Source organism: Mandrillus leucophaeus, unplaced genomic scaffold (genome assembly GCF_000951045.1).
Source record: "Mandrillus leucophaeus isolate KB7577 unplaced genomic scaffold, Mleu.le_1.0 Scaffold431, whole genome shotgun sequence".
NCBI classification, from domain to species: Eukaryota; Metazoa; Chordata; class Mammalia; order Primates; family Cercopithecidae; genus Mandrillus; species Mandrillus leucophaeus.
In genome coordinates this window covers 1,424,133-1,438,804 of record NW_012104599.1, presented here as the reverse complement: position 1 = coordinate 1,438,804, position 14,672 = coordinate 1,424,133, and the positions used below count along the sequence as shown (strand labels likewise).

General features: G+C 41.7%; 1 protein-coding gene across 2 annotated transcripts in view; it reads left to right on the top strand.

Moving 5' to 3' along the window:
• Window positions 1–14,672, top strand: part of LOH12CR1 (loss of heterozygosity, 12, chromosomal region 1) — a 111,098-nt gene that overhangs the window by 2,889 nt on the left and 93,537 nt on the right. For both annotated transcript variants that reach the window (XM_011993640.1, XM_011993639.1), the window contains exon 2: window positions 1,521–1,664. In XM_011993640.1, coding sequence (XP_011849030.1) covers window positions 1,521–1,664 — 144 coding nt within the window. The remainder of the gene's footprint in view (window positions 1–1,520; window positions 1,665–14,672) is intronic.

Genomic DNA, 14,672 nt, shown 5'->3' with positions numbered 1-14,672 from the left:
AAAAAAAAAAAAAAAAAAAAGGAGGCTGAAGCGTCTGGAATAGGCCAGTCATTTGGGGGCTGAGACCAGGGTGTTTTCCTGGACTTAACATAGCTGGCTTGATGTGGTAGGATGGATAGACAGCTTTGCAACTCCAGTGTCGCAGAGATGGGCCTTGTGTACCAGTAACTTAGAGACCTCTAATTCCTTTCCTAACTTTCTAGCATTGCTGACTTTGGGCAAGTCACAGTTAAATTTTGTACCCTTTATTTCTCGTTTTAGAAATAGGGATATATATATATATGTCAAGATATCAGGATAATTAAAGAAGGAGAAAATGAAAACAATCTGCCTATACTTTTATGTGCTGAAAAAGAAAACGTTTAGTTACGAAAGAAGTTTATTCATGTTATATAATCCCGTAATGGGCCAGGTGCGGTGGCTCACACCCGTAATCCCAGCACTTTGGGAGGCCAAGGCGGTTGTATCACGAGGTCAGGAGTTTGAGACCAGCCTGGCCAATATGGTGAAACCCCCACCTCTACTAAAAATACAAAAATTAATCGGGTGTGGTGGCGTGTGCCTATAGTCCCAGCTACTCAGGAGGCTGAGGCAGGAGAATTACTCGAACCCAGGAGGCGGAGGTTGCAGTAAGCGGAGATTGCACCACTGTACTCCAGCCTGGCAACAGAGTGAGGCTCTGCATCAAAATAAAATAAATTCCTGTAATGTCTGAGGGTTTTCGTTGTTGTTGTTGTTTTGTTTTGTTTTTTGAGACTGTCGTTCTCTTACCCATGAAGTGGTGTGATCATGGCTCACTGCGGTCTTGACCTCCTGGGCTCAAGTGATCCATCCCAGCTTCCTGAGTCGCTGGAACTATAGTGTGCACCACCACATCTGACCAATTAAAAGAATTTTTTTTTTTTTTTTTGTAGAGACAGGGTCTCCCTATGGTTGGTCTTGAACTCCTGGACGCTGGTGATCCTCCTGCCTCAGCCTCTCAAAGTGCTGAGATTACAGGCATGAGCCACCACGCCCAGCCCGAGGTGGTGTTTTTTTTTTTTTTTCCTGCAACAGAGTCTCGCTCTGTTGCCCAGGCTCGAGTGCAGTGGCATGATCTTACCACACCCCAACCTCTGCCTCTTGGGCTCAAATGATTCTCCTGCCTCAGCCTCCTGAGTAGCTGGAATTACAGGCACCCGCCACCATGCCCTGTTAATTTTTGTATTTTTAGTAGAGACAGGGTTTCGCCATGTTGGCCAGGCTGGTCTCAAACTCCTCACCTTAGGTGATCTGCCCGCCTTGGCCCCCCAAAGTGCTAAGATCACAGGCATGAGCCACCGTGCCTGGCTCCAGCCTGAGTTTTAAAAAATACTATAGAAAATAGTTTCTATAATTCATCCCCGCCACCCCAACCCCAACTGCAAGATAGCTACATTGTATAAAATTATTGTTTTTAATCACTACACCGAAAACTGCCTTGGTGAGGCAGAGGTGCCTAACTAATACGCATCTCCTAAGCAGTGTAACTTTATTTTCAGTGACTCCTTCACCAGCCAAGCATAGAGCCAAGATGGATGATATTGTGGTTGTAGCTCAGGGCTCCCAGGCCTCACGGAACGTCAGCAATGATCCCGATGTCATCAAGTTGCAAGAGATTCCAACCTTCCAGCCCCTTCTGAAAGGTAAAGGATTGCATTTTGTTTTATCTGAACTTGCTGGAGAGATTTGTGTAGCCCTACTACTTTCTTTCTACGTATCCATATCCATTTATTTTGCTCTCTCATCTCCTTTAGGTCTTTGTTTAAATGGCATCTTCTCAGTGAAGCCTTTCTTGATTTCCCAAATTAAAAATTGCAGACCTTTCCCTACCTGTTTTTCTCTATAGCCCTTAATTATCATTGACCTATTGCAAATATGTTTACTGTCTATATTTCTCTGCTAGAATGTGAGCTCTATGATGGTATTTCCTCTTTTGCTCACTGTTGAATTCCCAGCACTTGAAATAGAACCTGGTATAAGATAGGGACTGAGTAAGTGAATGAATGAGGTCGAAAATGGCCCTTTCCTGTTATATTCCCATGAAAAGATTTTCATTGTTATTTGTGATCCGGACAGTGGTGGACTAGTTCAGATCCATAGAGAAAATCTCCATCACTACTGATACACTTGTAATTAATCCTGGCCACTGTTTTATGTGAGAGTGTGTGTTTGAAAAGAGAGATTACCCACCCAGTTAGCATATATTGTGGTAGTTACCTTTTGACACCAAGGCCACAACTTTATTATTTTCGTGTCTCCATTAAGTGGTGGAGATGATTTTATATTAACTGGTGTTTCTGCTGTAAGAGTCCTTTAGTTCCCTCCTCCCTCACCCCCACTAAAGATTAGGAAATAATGAACATAAGGCCCTGGTTTATTTAACTTGGTATAATACAATGTAAAACATCTTACATTTACATAGCTATTTGTATTAAGAGATCCTTACTCATACACATATCATCCCTTTAATTCTTACATCATTAAACATGTTTCAGTGATTAGGGTGAGATCAGGCAGCTGGCATATAGAGAGGTTGAACTTGAACCTTCTTCATTGATGTCAAATCTTATGTTACACTGTTCCACACTATTTAAAAAACAAAAACAAATGGTGCTTTATAGATGATCCATATATTGTCTTATTCTTACCAGTGCTTCATCTGTTTCATAGATAAGGAAATACAAGCTTTCAATTTCTTCCCTACAGACCTCAGGGTTAGACTTTGGTAAACATTCTGACTTTTATGTAAAATAACACTATATATATATATGTTTTTTATATATATATATATATATTTTTTTGAAACAGAGTTTTCGCTCTTGTCCCCCAGGCTGGAGTGCAATGGCGTGATCTTGGCTCACTGCAACCTCCGCCTCCCAGGTTCAAGCGATTCTCCTGTCTCGGCCTCCTGAAGTAGCTGGGATTACAGACGCCTGCCACCGTGCCAAGCTAGAATTTTTTTTTTTTTTTTTTAGTTGAGATGGGGTTTCACCATGTTGGTCAGGTTAGTCTTGAACTACTGACCTCAGGTGATCCACCCGCCTCGGCCTCCCAAAGCACTGGGATTACAGGCGTGAGCCCCCTCGCCTGGCCTATTCATCTTCTTAGTTTTCATGATTTTGAGGAATAATGTGATTCTCTAAAGAAGCTAACAATAGTAGGGCATGGTGGCTCACACTTGTAATTCCAGCACTTTGGGAGCCTGAGGCAGGAGGATCACTTGAGTCCAAGAGTTCAAGACTAGCCTGGGCAATACAGTGAAACTCTGTCTTGACAGATAATACAAAAAATTAGGCATGGTGGCACATGTCTGTCGTCCTAGCTACTTGGGAAGCTGACATAGGAGGATCGCTTGAGCCCAGGAGGTCAAGGGTGCAGTGAGCAGTAGTCATGTCAGTACACTTCAGCCTAGGTGACAGAGTGAGATCCTGTCTCAAAAAAAAAAAGTCTGCTGGGCATGGTGGCCTATAATCCTAGCAGTTTGGGAGGCTGAGGTGGGTGGATCACCTGAGGTCAGGAGATCGAGACCATATTGGCCAACATGGTAAAATCCCGTTTCTACTAAAAATACAAAAAATTAGCCGGGCATGGTGGCGCGCGCCTGTAATCCCAGCTACTCGGGAGGCTGAGGCAGGAGAATTGCTAGAACCGGGAGATGGAGGTTGCAGTGAGCCGAGATTGTGCTGTTGCATTCCAGCTTGGGCAACAAGAGTGAAACTCCATCTCAGGGGAAAAATAACACAAAAAACCCACAAAAATCTGCATATAACTTTCAACTTACCCAAAACTTGACTACTAATAGCCTTCTGTTTGCTAGAGGCCTTACTGATAGCAGAAACAGTTGATTAACACATATTTTATGTTATATGTATTATATACTGTATTATTACAATCAAGTAAACTAAACAAAAGAAAATGTATGAAGCAAATTATAAGGAAGGCCAGGCGCAGTGGCTCATGCCTGTAATCCCAGTACTTTGGGAGGCTGAGGAGGATGGATCACTTCAGGTCAGGGTTTCGAGATCAGCCTGGCCACCATGCTGACACCCCATCTGCACTGAAAATACAAAAATTAGTTGGGTGTGGTGGCGTGCAGCTGTAGTCCCAGCTACTTGGGAGGCTGAGGCACAAGAATCGCTTGAACCCAGGAGGCAGAGGTTGCAGTGATTGAGATCATGCCTGGGCGACAGAGTGAGACTCAGTATCCAAAAAAAAAAAAAAAAGAAAAGAAAATTAAAAGGAAGAGAAAGTACATTAACTATTCATTGAGTGGAAGTGGATCATCAGAAAGATCTTCATCATTGTCTTCACGTTGAGTAGGCTGAGAAGGAGGAAAAGGAGGGGTTAGTTTGCTGTCTTAGGGGTGGCAAAGGCAGAAGAAAATCCACATATAAGTGGACCCATGTGGTTGAGACCCATGTTGTTCAAGGATTAACTGTAATTTGTTTTATGATAATCACTAGTAGGGGAAATATGTAGGAGAAGACTTGGTGTTAAGGGAAGCTAACCTCAGATTTGAAGTCATCACTGAGGGCTGGGCATGGTGGCTCATGCCTATAATCCTAGCTCTTTGAAAGGCCGAGGCGGTTGGATCACCTGAGCACAGGAGTTTGAGACTAGCCTGGCCAACATGGCAAAACACTGTCTCTACAAAAAATACAAAACTTAGCTGGGCATGGTGGTGGGCACTTGTAGTTCCAGCTACTCAGGAGGCTGAGGTGGGAGTATCGCTTGAGCCCAAGAGGTGGAGCTTGCAGTGAGCCAACATTGCATCACTGCACTCCAGTCTGGGCGACAAAGCAAGACTCTGTCTCAAAATAAATAAATCATCACCGAGTGCCCTAAAAGTGAATAATTAATGTGATACAGTTAATGCAATGCAACTGGACCTGGTTTCATTGATAAATGAGTTTTAACTGGGACTTTGCCACCAACTATTAGGTTGTCTGGCTTTGTTTTTCCACCTCTTTGAGCCTTGGTTATTAAGAACATTGAGAATAGGTGTAGGAAGGAGGAAGGCTAGTAAGGAGCAGGTTATAGGAAGAGGTTATCTGGGATTTGGTTAAGGAAGGTAGAGATGAGATCATGGCTCACTGCAGCCTCAACCTCCTGGGCTCAAGTGATCCTCCCACCTCAGCTTCCAGAGTAGCTGGGACTACAGTGTGCACCACCACACCCGGCTAATTAAAATGCATTTTTTTTTTTTGTAGAGACAGGGTCTCACTATGTTGCCCATGTTGGTCTCAAGCTCCTGGACTCCAGTGCGCCTCCTACCTTAGCCTCCCAAAGTGCTGAGACTACAGGCATGAGCCACCATGCCCGGCCCAAGTTTTAAAAAATACTATAGAAAATAGTTTCTATAATTCATCCTCTCACTGCACCCCCACTTGATGAGAATGGCATGAATCTAGAAATGACAACATGTGGCTGTGGCCAGACTACAGCAAGCAAAAAGCCAGTGAGCATTTAAGGCAATGCTCATGTTTCACTTGTGAAGACGAAACACCTTGGGCCGTGATTAGGAAAGATAGGCAAAGGGGGTGGGAATGATAAGTGTAATTATGATAATAGTATCTTATCCCCCATGCTTCTACATAATAGCTATTGTTCTTTCTATTTTTATAGATTAAAATATTGAGGCCTAGATAGCTTCAATTAATTGCTTGAAGTCACATGGCTGTAAGTGATAGCACATTTTAAGATTGCATCAGGGCATAGAATGAGACTTCGTTTCCAATTCCAGCAAAGCCCATTAATCACTAGGATATACAGGAACTAGCGTGGTGGGTATGAGGTTGTTTGGGTTTTTAGGTGCAGCATTTGTTGCAGAGCCTCCTGCTTTGACATTGTTCTGCCTGATAATTAAAAGCCCTGCCCTCTGCCTCCTGAGCTGCTTCAGGGGCCACACATCACTGTCGCCTTTATACTCTGATCTCTTTTTCCCCCTTTCCTGCTTTCAGGATGAAGCCATTCCTCAAAATAGTAAAAAGGCCACACAGTGAAGGCTGTACCCCCCAGGTTTGATTTCAGAAAGCTTTTATTCAACTTAATGACAGTTTATTCTTTCAAAACAATATATTCAAGTATTACACAGAGTTCACTATTGTTTCATAATGTCATATGATGTAATGCTAATGCTGGTGGGTGATCTGCAGAGGCAGTGGCTGGGCGAGTTTGGGGCTATTTGTATGACTGAGGTAATGTTTGCATTTTTAATAAGCAAGCAGATTCTTTCTTTGGCCTTAACCCTTTTGCATAAATATACCAGAGTATAATTTATGCTCCATAATCCAAATATCTGTTCCTTTTTTTGATCAAAGGGATTTCTGTTTTTCATAGCAATGTCTGAATTAGTAATTTATTTTGACATGTAAAGCATTTTATAGGAAATTAAAGATTAGAAAATTAGAAAGTAGCCACAAATGGCTGTGACAGAACACAAAGACAAAATAGTAGATTTGATGTAAGTTAGCAAGATTCCAAGAAGTTAACAAACCCTGTATAGATTTCTTACTTGAAATTCAACCACTTATATTTTTTAATGAATCCCGCTCTATTGTGTATCATTCCATAGAAAGGAAATATTTGCAAAAGTAATATTGTTGATGTTTTATATATAAAAGTTACAAAAATAATTATTCTGTTGACTCTTAGTAGATGAATATATGCATATTTACACACATGCGTGCATGTGACATTCTTTGCAACTGAGCTATCATTTTTGTTACTGACCTTGGGTACAACATAAGAGATTGTCTTGCTGCCTAGGGAAGAGACTGTCTTTGTTAGTAACAAGGATGATCAAACATACACAGTGTAGATACTGAAATGATACTAAGCAACTTTATTGGGAGTTTGGTGTTTGGTTGTTAAGAACATGATGCATGTGAAGTAGATTTTGATCATTAAAAAGAGCCTGGGGCTTTCATAGTGGAGCGAAATCTCATGGAACAGCAGTGAAAGCTTTCAGATCACACGGAACATTGAGAATTAGAGCTTGAAAGTGTAGCTAGGGGAGAATGAAGCAATGGAAAAAGGGCAATAAATAAGGAGAGCATGATGAAGCTAGGTTTCAAATGACCAGTTTCTTCACATTCTTCTATCATCTGGACAAATAAGTCTTTGCATTCATCAGATGTCTGCCTCTACCAGCTGTCAGACCTTATCATTGCATTGGAAAATGGCAGCCAAAGGAGGGGACAAGAGAATGGATCTTAATCAGAGCCACAGTCTTCTCTGGATGGCTTAAAGGGCATCTCTAAACCCAGGGGTAATCCTAAGTCTATTTTCCCCCAAATACCATATCGGAAAGATTGATGACTTATTCCTGATTACTTTGTAGATTTGTATTTGTAATAGCTCTTCAGTTAAGCTGTTAATCATGGCTATTCAGAGAAGTGTGAGTTGTGTGTAAAAACAAAAACAAGAATAAACATAGCTGTTTACCAGCATTGAGTTAGCCTTACTCAGAAGACGGGGAAGTACTAGGTTACTTTCAACCGACTGAGAAAGTGAAGCTGTCTCACCAGAACACCATTTTCCCCCTCACTCCCATAAATCTCTGTGTGCCTGCATCCATTCTTGTTTCTTTCCATTAAATCTCAGAGAGGGTATCCATGCCTTTCTCTGAAACTTAATGCCATTCTGTTTCACTCGTTCCATTTGCTGGGACTTTGCTCCTGCCTTTTTTTTTTTTTTTTTGGGGGGGGTCTAGCAACCAGCTTAGTGGACCTCTTTCCTCTTGTTGGAATATATAGCTTTTCCCATCTTAAAAACAAGACAAACACTTCCTTTCGATTTAGTTGCCCTCCTGGCTACCGTGCTTTCTCTTTTCTCATTTCTGCTGCTAAACTTACTGACTTCATGGCCGCTATATGCTGTCTCTGCATCCTTGATACCTCTGCCATTTGGGAAGTTCCCCTGGATAGGCTCTCATATATATAATTTCATCCATATTTGCTGCTTTGGAGGATTACTAGTGTTTTCTTTTCATGCTTGAAGTTATTTTCTCAGTTCACATCCTCCTCCTCTTTTCCATATTTAACACAGATTTCCATCCCACTTGTTAAAACTCCCTTCCTTTAGCTTGTGATACCTCCCCACCCAATGGTATTCTGTTTTTCTTGTTTTTTTTTTAATCTATTCATTAGTCTCTATTCCCCTCTGCACAGCATTTTGCCTAGTGTTCTTTTGGAAAACCAAGATTCTAAGGAGCTTTAAGTATTCTGAAATACAGACATCAAGATGATCGTAAGTCTCTGTCATCAACTTCAACTTTTTTTTCTTTTCCTTTCTTCTTCTTTTTTTTTTGAGATGGGATCTTGATCTGTTATCCAAGCTGGAGTGCAGTGGCACGATCATAGTTCCCTGCAGCCTTGACCTCCCAGGTACAAGTGATCTTCCCACCTCAGCCTCCCAAGGAGCTGGGACCACAGATGTGGCACACCTGGCTAATTTTTTTTTTTTTTTTTTTTTTTTTTTTTTAAATTTAGAGATAGGGTGTCACTTTGTTGTCCAAGCTGGTCTCAAGCTCTTGGGCTCAAGCAAACCTCCCACCCTGGCCTCCCAGAACACTGAGATTACAGGTGTGAGCCACTGCACCTGGCCAGCTGCAACTTCTTGTTCTGTTTGTCCAATGTCTCGTTCTGTTTGTCCATACAGTCACTTTAAATTCAGCATGTTCCATCTTCCACTTGTGTATTATGTATTTATTCATTTTATTTATTCAACAAATACTGAATCTTCTTAGGTGAGTAATGTGCACTTGAAAAGAATGTGTTCTGTAGTTAATGGGTGTAGTGTTCTATAAATATCAATTAGGTCAAGAAATGGTGATCATCAAATCTTGTCTGTCTATATTGATTTATTTCATTAATTTGATCACTTAATGAAAGAGAGGTATTCAAATATCCAGCCATTTTTGTTAATTTATCTATTCCGTTTATTCCATTGGTTTCTACTTTGTATGTTTTGAAAGTCTGTTATTAGGCATATATGCATTAATGATTATTATATTGATCCATCTTTATGATAATGTCCTATCGATGTGTTATTACCCCTGTCTTGTAGTCTAATTTGTCTTGTATCAATATAGCCACTCCAGCTTTCTTACACTTAGTATTTGCATAGTATACATTTTACTATTCTTTACTTATTTTTATCGATTTATGTCTTTATATTTAAAGGGCATCTCTTGTGGACAGCATATAGTAGGGTCTTGGTTTTGTATCTAGGCTGATAGTCTGCCTTTTAATTAGTGTGTAAATTGATACGGTTGGATTTAGGTCTCCCATTTTGCTCTTCATTTTCTTTCTTTTCTTTTCTTTTCTTTTTTTTTTCTTGTTTTGAGTCGGAGTCTCGCTCTGTCACCCAGGCTGGAGTGCAGTGGCGCGATCTCAGCTCACTACCTGCTCCGCCTCCCGGGTTCACGCTGTTCTCCTGCCTCAGCCTCCCGAGTAGCTGGGACTACAGGTGCCTGCCACCATGCCCGGCTAATTTTGTATTTTTAGTAGAGACGGGGTTTCACCGTGTTAGCCAGGATGGCCTTGATCTCCTGACCTTGTGATCCACCCACGTTGGCCTCCCAAAGTGCTGGGATTACAGGCATGAGCCACCACACCTGGCCTTTCTCTTCATTTTCTATTTGTGCTGTGTGCTTTTGGTTACTTTCATACTCCTTTCCTCCTTCCTTTGAGTCAATTGCATTTTTTTTTTTAAAGTACATATTCCATTTTAGTTTCTTTTTTGGCTTTTTAAGTTATACTCCTTTGCGTTATTTTTTAGTGGTTGCTCTTGAGGTTACAATATAGTCTGCATTTATCATAGTTCATTTAGAATTACTATTGTATCACTTCATGTAAAATGTAGGAACCTTTCAATGGTGTGGTTTCATTCCCCCCCAACTTCTTTTGTTTTTGTTTTTTTTTTTAAGAAAAAGTCTTGCTCTGTGGCCCAGGAGGGAGTGCACTGGCACAGTCTCAGCTCACTACAACCTCTGCCTCTCCAGTTCAAGTGATTCTTGTGCCTCAGCCTCCCGAGTAGCTGGAACTACAAGTGTATGTCACTATGCCTAATTTTTTAAATTTTTAGTAGACATAGGGTTTCTCCATGTTGGTCAGGCTGGTCTCGAACTCCTGACCTCAGGTGATCTGCCTGCCTCGGCCTCCAAAAAGGCTGGGATTACAGGCATGAGCCACCACGCTTGGCCCACCTTCACTTCTTTGTGCTATTGCTTTCATGTATATTGCATCTACATACGTTAGAAATCCCATAGTAGTTTACACACGGACACACACACGGACACACACACACACACACACACGTTTTTGTTTTAAACAATAATATATCTTTTGAAGAGATTAAGAGAAGAAAGTAACTATATATAAAATGTGATGTTTACCCACATAGTTAACATTTCCAGAATTCCTAATCCCTTTCTCCAGTTTCTATTTGATGTCATTTATTTTTAGTTTAAAGGACTTCTTTTAGCATATCTTGCAGTATAGGTCAGCTGGAAAAAAGTCCTGTTTTTATCTATCTGAACATTTTGTTTGCCCACTTTTGTTATAAAGTCATTTTTTTGGTGTAATTACTAAGTTTTTGAAGAGATATTATGAGACTCCATGAAATCTCATTTTTTAAATCTACCTTTATTTCATTAGTTATAGTATCTATTGATGATTCTTGCTTGAATTAATTATGCTGTGATAGCTACCAAATAACTGTTTTCTAATTTTTTCATTCCTTCTACATTTATTAGTTTATATTCTACTGGAAGGAATAGGTTTCTCATCTCCCCGTTTATTTATTCAAATCAGTGTGGAACAGTCAACTCCTATTTTATCCAATGAGTTGTACGTAATCTGTTATTATCATTATTTCTTTTCAATCTCAAAATGTTCCAAAATTGGCCAGTGACAGCATCTTCAATCTAACTTACTGTGTCCTTTTAACATATTCCCCTTATTCTTTGAAAATATCTTTATTTTCCGGCACAATATAATGTTCCAGACTTACCTTGTTCTTCCATGGCCCCAGCTCTAGAATCAGGCATTTCTTAAAGGAACCCTGGTTCTTTTAATGGAGGGTCGTATTTAGAATCCATTTCCAGACCTTCTCAGAAGATTTAGCTAGGGAATCCATAGATACACAGCCACACATTTATGCCTATGTTTATTTTTATATGTTCATATATTTGACAACACAATCTTGCCCTTTCACCCTGGCTGGAGTGCAGTGGCACAGTCACGGCTCACTGCAGCTTTGACCTCCTAGGCTCAGGGAATCCTCCTACCTCAGCCTCCCAAGTAGCTGGGACTGCAGGTGCATGCCACCAAGCCCAGCTAATCTTTTTGTATTTTTTATAGAGATGGGGTTTCCCATTGTTGCCTAGGCTAGTCTCAAACTCCTGGGCGCAAGCGATCCATCCACCTCAGCCTCCCAAAGTATTGGGATTACAGGTGTGAGCCACCATGCCTGGCGTATATTTCCTATATATTGAAAATGATAAGTTCACACTAATGTGTTCTCTATGTTCTTTGATCCACAGGTTTGTACTTTTAATCAAATACTGTGGTCATTATGTCGTCCAATATTTTTCTGTTCCCACCACCTGCTTTTTGTGGGACTCCAATTCTATGTTAGACCACTTGATATTTTCTCACAGGTCACTGACACGCCTTTCCATTTTTATTTTTAGTTTTTTCCTTTCTGTTCTTACTTTGAATAATTTTTACTGCTGTGTTTCCATGTTCAGTGGTCTTTTTTTCTGTCATGTCTGTACTGCTTTTAATCTCATCCAAGGTGTTTTTAATTTCAGATGCTGTATTTTTCAGCTTTAGATTCTCCCCCTTAAATGTCTTTGATCTCTCTGCTTATCATGCTTATGTTTTCCTCTACTTTTTTAATATATGAGTACTTTATTTTATTTTTATTTTATTTTATTTTTGAGATGGAGTTTTGCCCTTGTCGCCTAGGCTGGAGTGCAGTGGCACAATCGCAGCTTACTGCAACCTCTGCCTCCGGGGTTCAAGCAATTCTCGTGCCTTAGTCTCTTGAGTAGCTGGGATTATAGCCACCCACCATCACACCCAGCTAATTTCTGTACTTTTAGTAGAGACGGGGTTTCACCATGTTGGCCAGGCTAGTCTCGAACTCCTAACCTCAGGTGATCCACCTGCCTGAGCCTCCTAAAGTGCTGGGATTAGAGTGCGTTTCTTTTAAAATTTACTTTACTAAATTTTTTTTTTCTTTTAGAGACAGGACCTCGCTCTGTTGCCGAGGCTAGAGTGCAGTGGTATCACCATGGCTCACTGCAGCCTCAACCTCCCGGGCTCAAGCAATCCACCTGCTTCAGTCCACGAAAGTGTTGGGATTACAGGCATGCACCACCAGACCTGGCCTGGATTTTGTTTTATTCCTTTAAGGATACTAGACTTTATTCTGGCATACGTATATGGTTAAGTTACTTGTAGTCATTGGGACCCTTCCCATGCTTTCTTTTAAATATCATTAGGGCTCATCTAGTGCAGTCTTTGCCTAGTTTAATTTAGCCTCACTACTAAGGTGAAATCCTTCTGAATACTCTACCTGTTGCCTTGTGTATTATGAAGTCTCTCCACGGTGGCTAGTGGGAACATGAGCTCTTCAGAAAATGTTTGGTCTACTGCTTCTCTCTAGCTGTTTCTCCAGTCTCTGGAGTTTCACCTTACAAATTTGCAGATGATGTTTTCAGAGATTTAAGGGTACCCTGTGCAGATCTCAAGGCTGCCCCCTTCTCTCCCATATTCTGCTGTGTAAATCCTACCCACTTTAGTTTCTGCAAACTTTGCTCTTTCTCTAACTCAGTGAGGCTGCTAGCCTTTTTTTTTGGATGCGGAATCTCGCTCTGTCGCCCAGGCTGGAGTGCAGTGGCGCTGTCTCGGCTCACTGCAAGCTCTGCCTCCCGGGTTCACGCCATTCTCCTGCCTCAGCCTCCTGAGTAACTGGGACTACAGGTGCCCGCCACCACGCCCGGCTAATTTTTTTTGTATTTTTAGTAGAGATGGGGTTTCACCGTGTTAGCCAGGATGATCTCGATCTCCTGACCTCGTGGTATGCCTGCCTCGGCCTCCCAAAGTTCTGGGATTACAGGCCTGAGCTACCATGCCCGGCCGGCTGCTAGGCTTTTTTTGATGTCCATCCTGCGATGGACTGAAGGATTTTGTCTCCCCCCAATTCACAGGTTGAAATTGTAATCCCCAGTGTGCTGTATTAGGAGATGGGGCCTTGGGAAGGGATTTGGTCATGAGGGTGGAGCCCTCGTATCTTGGGAGGCACGTCCTTACACGAAGAGGGGGAGGGAGGTTGCTTCCTCCCTCTGCTCTTAGCCATGTGAGGACACAAGGAGAAGACAGCCATTTGCAAACCAGGAAGAGTGCCCTCACCAAATACCAAATCTGCCAGCACCTAAGTCTTGTACTTCCCAGCCTCCAGAACTGTGAGAAATAAATGTATATTGTTTAAGCCATCCAGTTTATGGTGTTCTTGTTGTAGGAGCCTGTACTGACCAACACACCTCCCTGGTCTGCCTCTTGGAAACTGCCTTTAGGTAATAAGCTGGGAAAATGGTAGGGCTTGTTTTCCTTCTATCAGGAATCAAAGCCCTGTGCTGCCTGTTATACAATATCAGAAATTAGTGTTTCTGTATTTTTGTCTGGTTTTCTAGTTGTTTATTACCGCATAATAGCAGTTAATCCTTCATAGGCAGAAGCAGAAATCCTTTAAAAAATGCTTTTTAATCCATATTTTTCTGTCTGATACCACTTTTTCCATTTTAAGAGCCTCCTGCCAGCAGCCTTTAATTGGTCATTCATTTCTGCAACATATTGATAAACACCTGCTAAGTGCCTGATGTGGTCAGACAGTGCAGATACAAAAAATAGAAGACATAGTTGCTGCCCTTTAGGACCTTATTGTTTTGTGGGTGATTTAGACAGGCAAGTACTCATAATATTATCGTATTAGTAATACTGGCCACATATCCCAAAGAGGAGATAAACATGGAGGAGATAATTATTAATTTGGCCTGGGAATTTGGGGCGGGCTTCCCAGAGGAAGTGACATTGAGCTGAGCTTTGAGGGATGAATAGCAGGTAGCCACATAGAGAAGGCAGGGTCACAGAGGGTATTCTTTTTTTTTTTTTTGAGAAGTCTCACTCTGTCGCCCAGGCTGGAGTGCAATGGTGCAATCTCGGCTCACTGCAAGCTCCGCCTCCCGGGTTCATGCCATTCTCCTGCCTCAACCTCCCAAGTAGCTGGGACTACAGGCGCCCGCCACCATGTCCGGCTAATTTTTTTTGTATTTTTAGTAGAGACGGGGTTTCACTGTGTTAGCCAGGATGGTCTCCATCACCTGACCTCGTGATCCGCCTGCCTCAGCCTCCAAAATGCTGGGATTACAGGCGTGAGCCTCTGCACCTAGCCGAGGGTATTCTTAGTTTAAAAGTCTTCTATACATATTTAAAAACATATAATTAAAAGATGCTGGCCAGTCACAGTGGCTCATGCCTCTAATTCCAGCACTTTGGGAGGCCGAGGTGGCAGGATTACTTGAGCCCAGGAGTTCGAGACCAGCCTGAACAACATGGCGAGATCCTGTCTGTACTACAAAA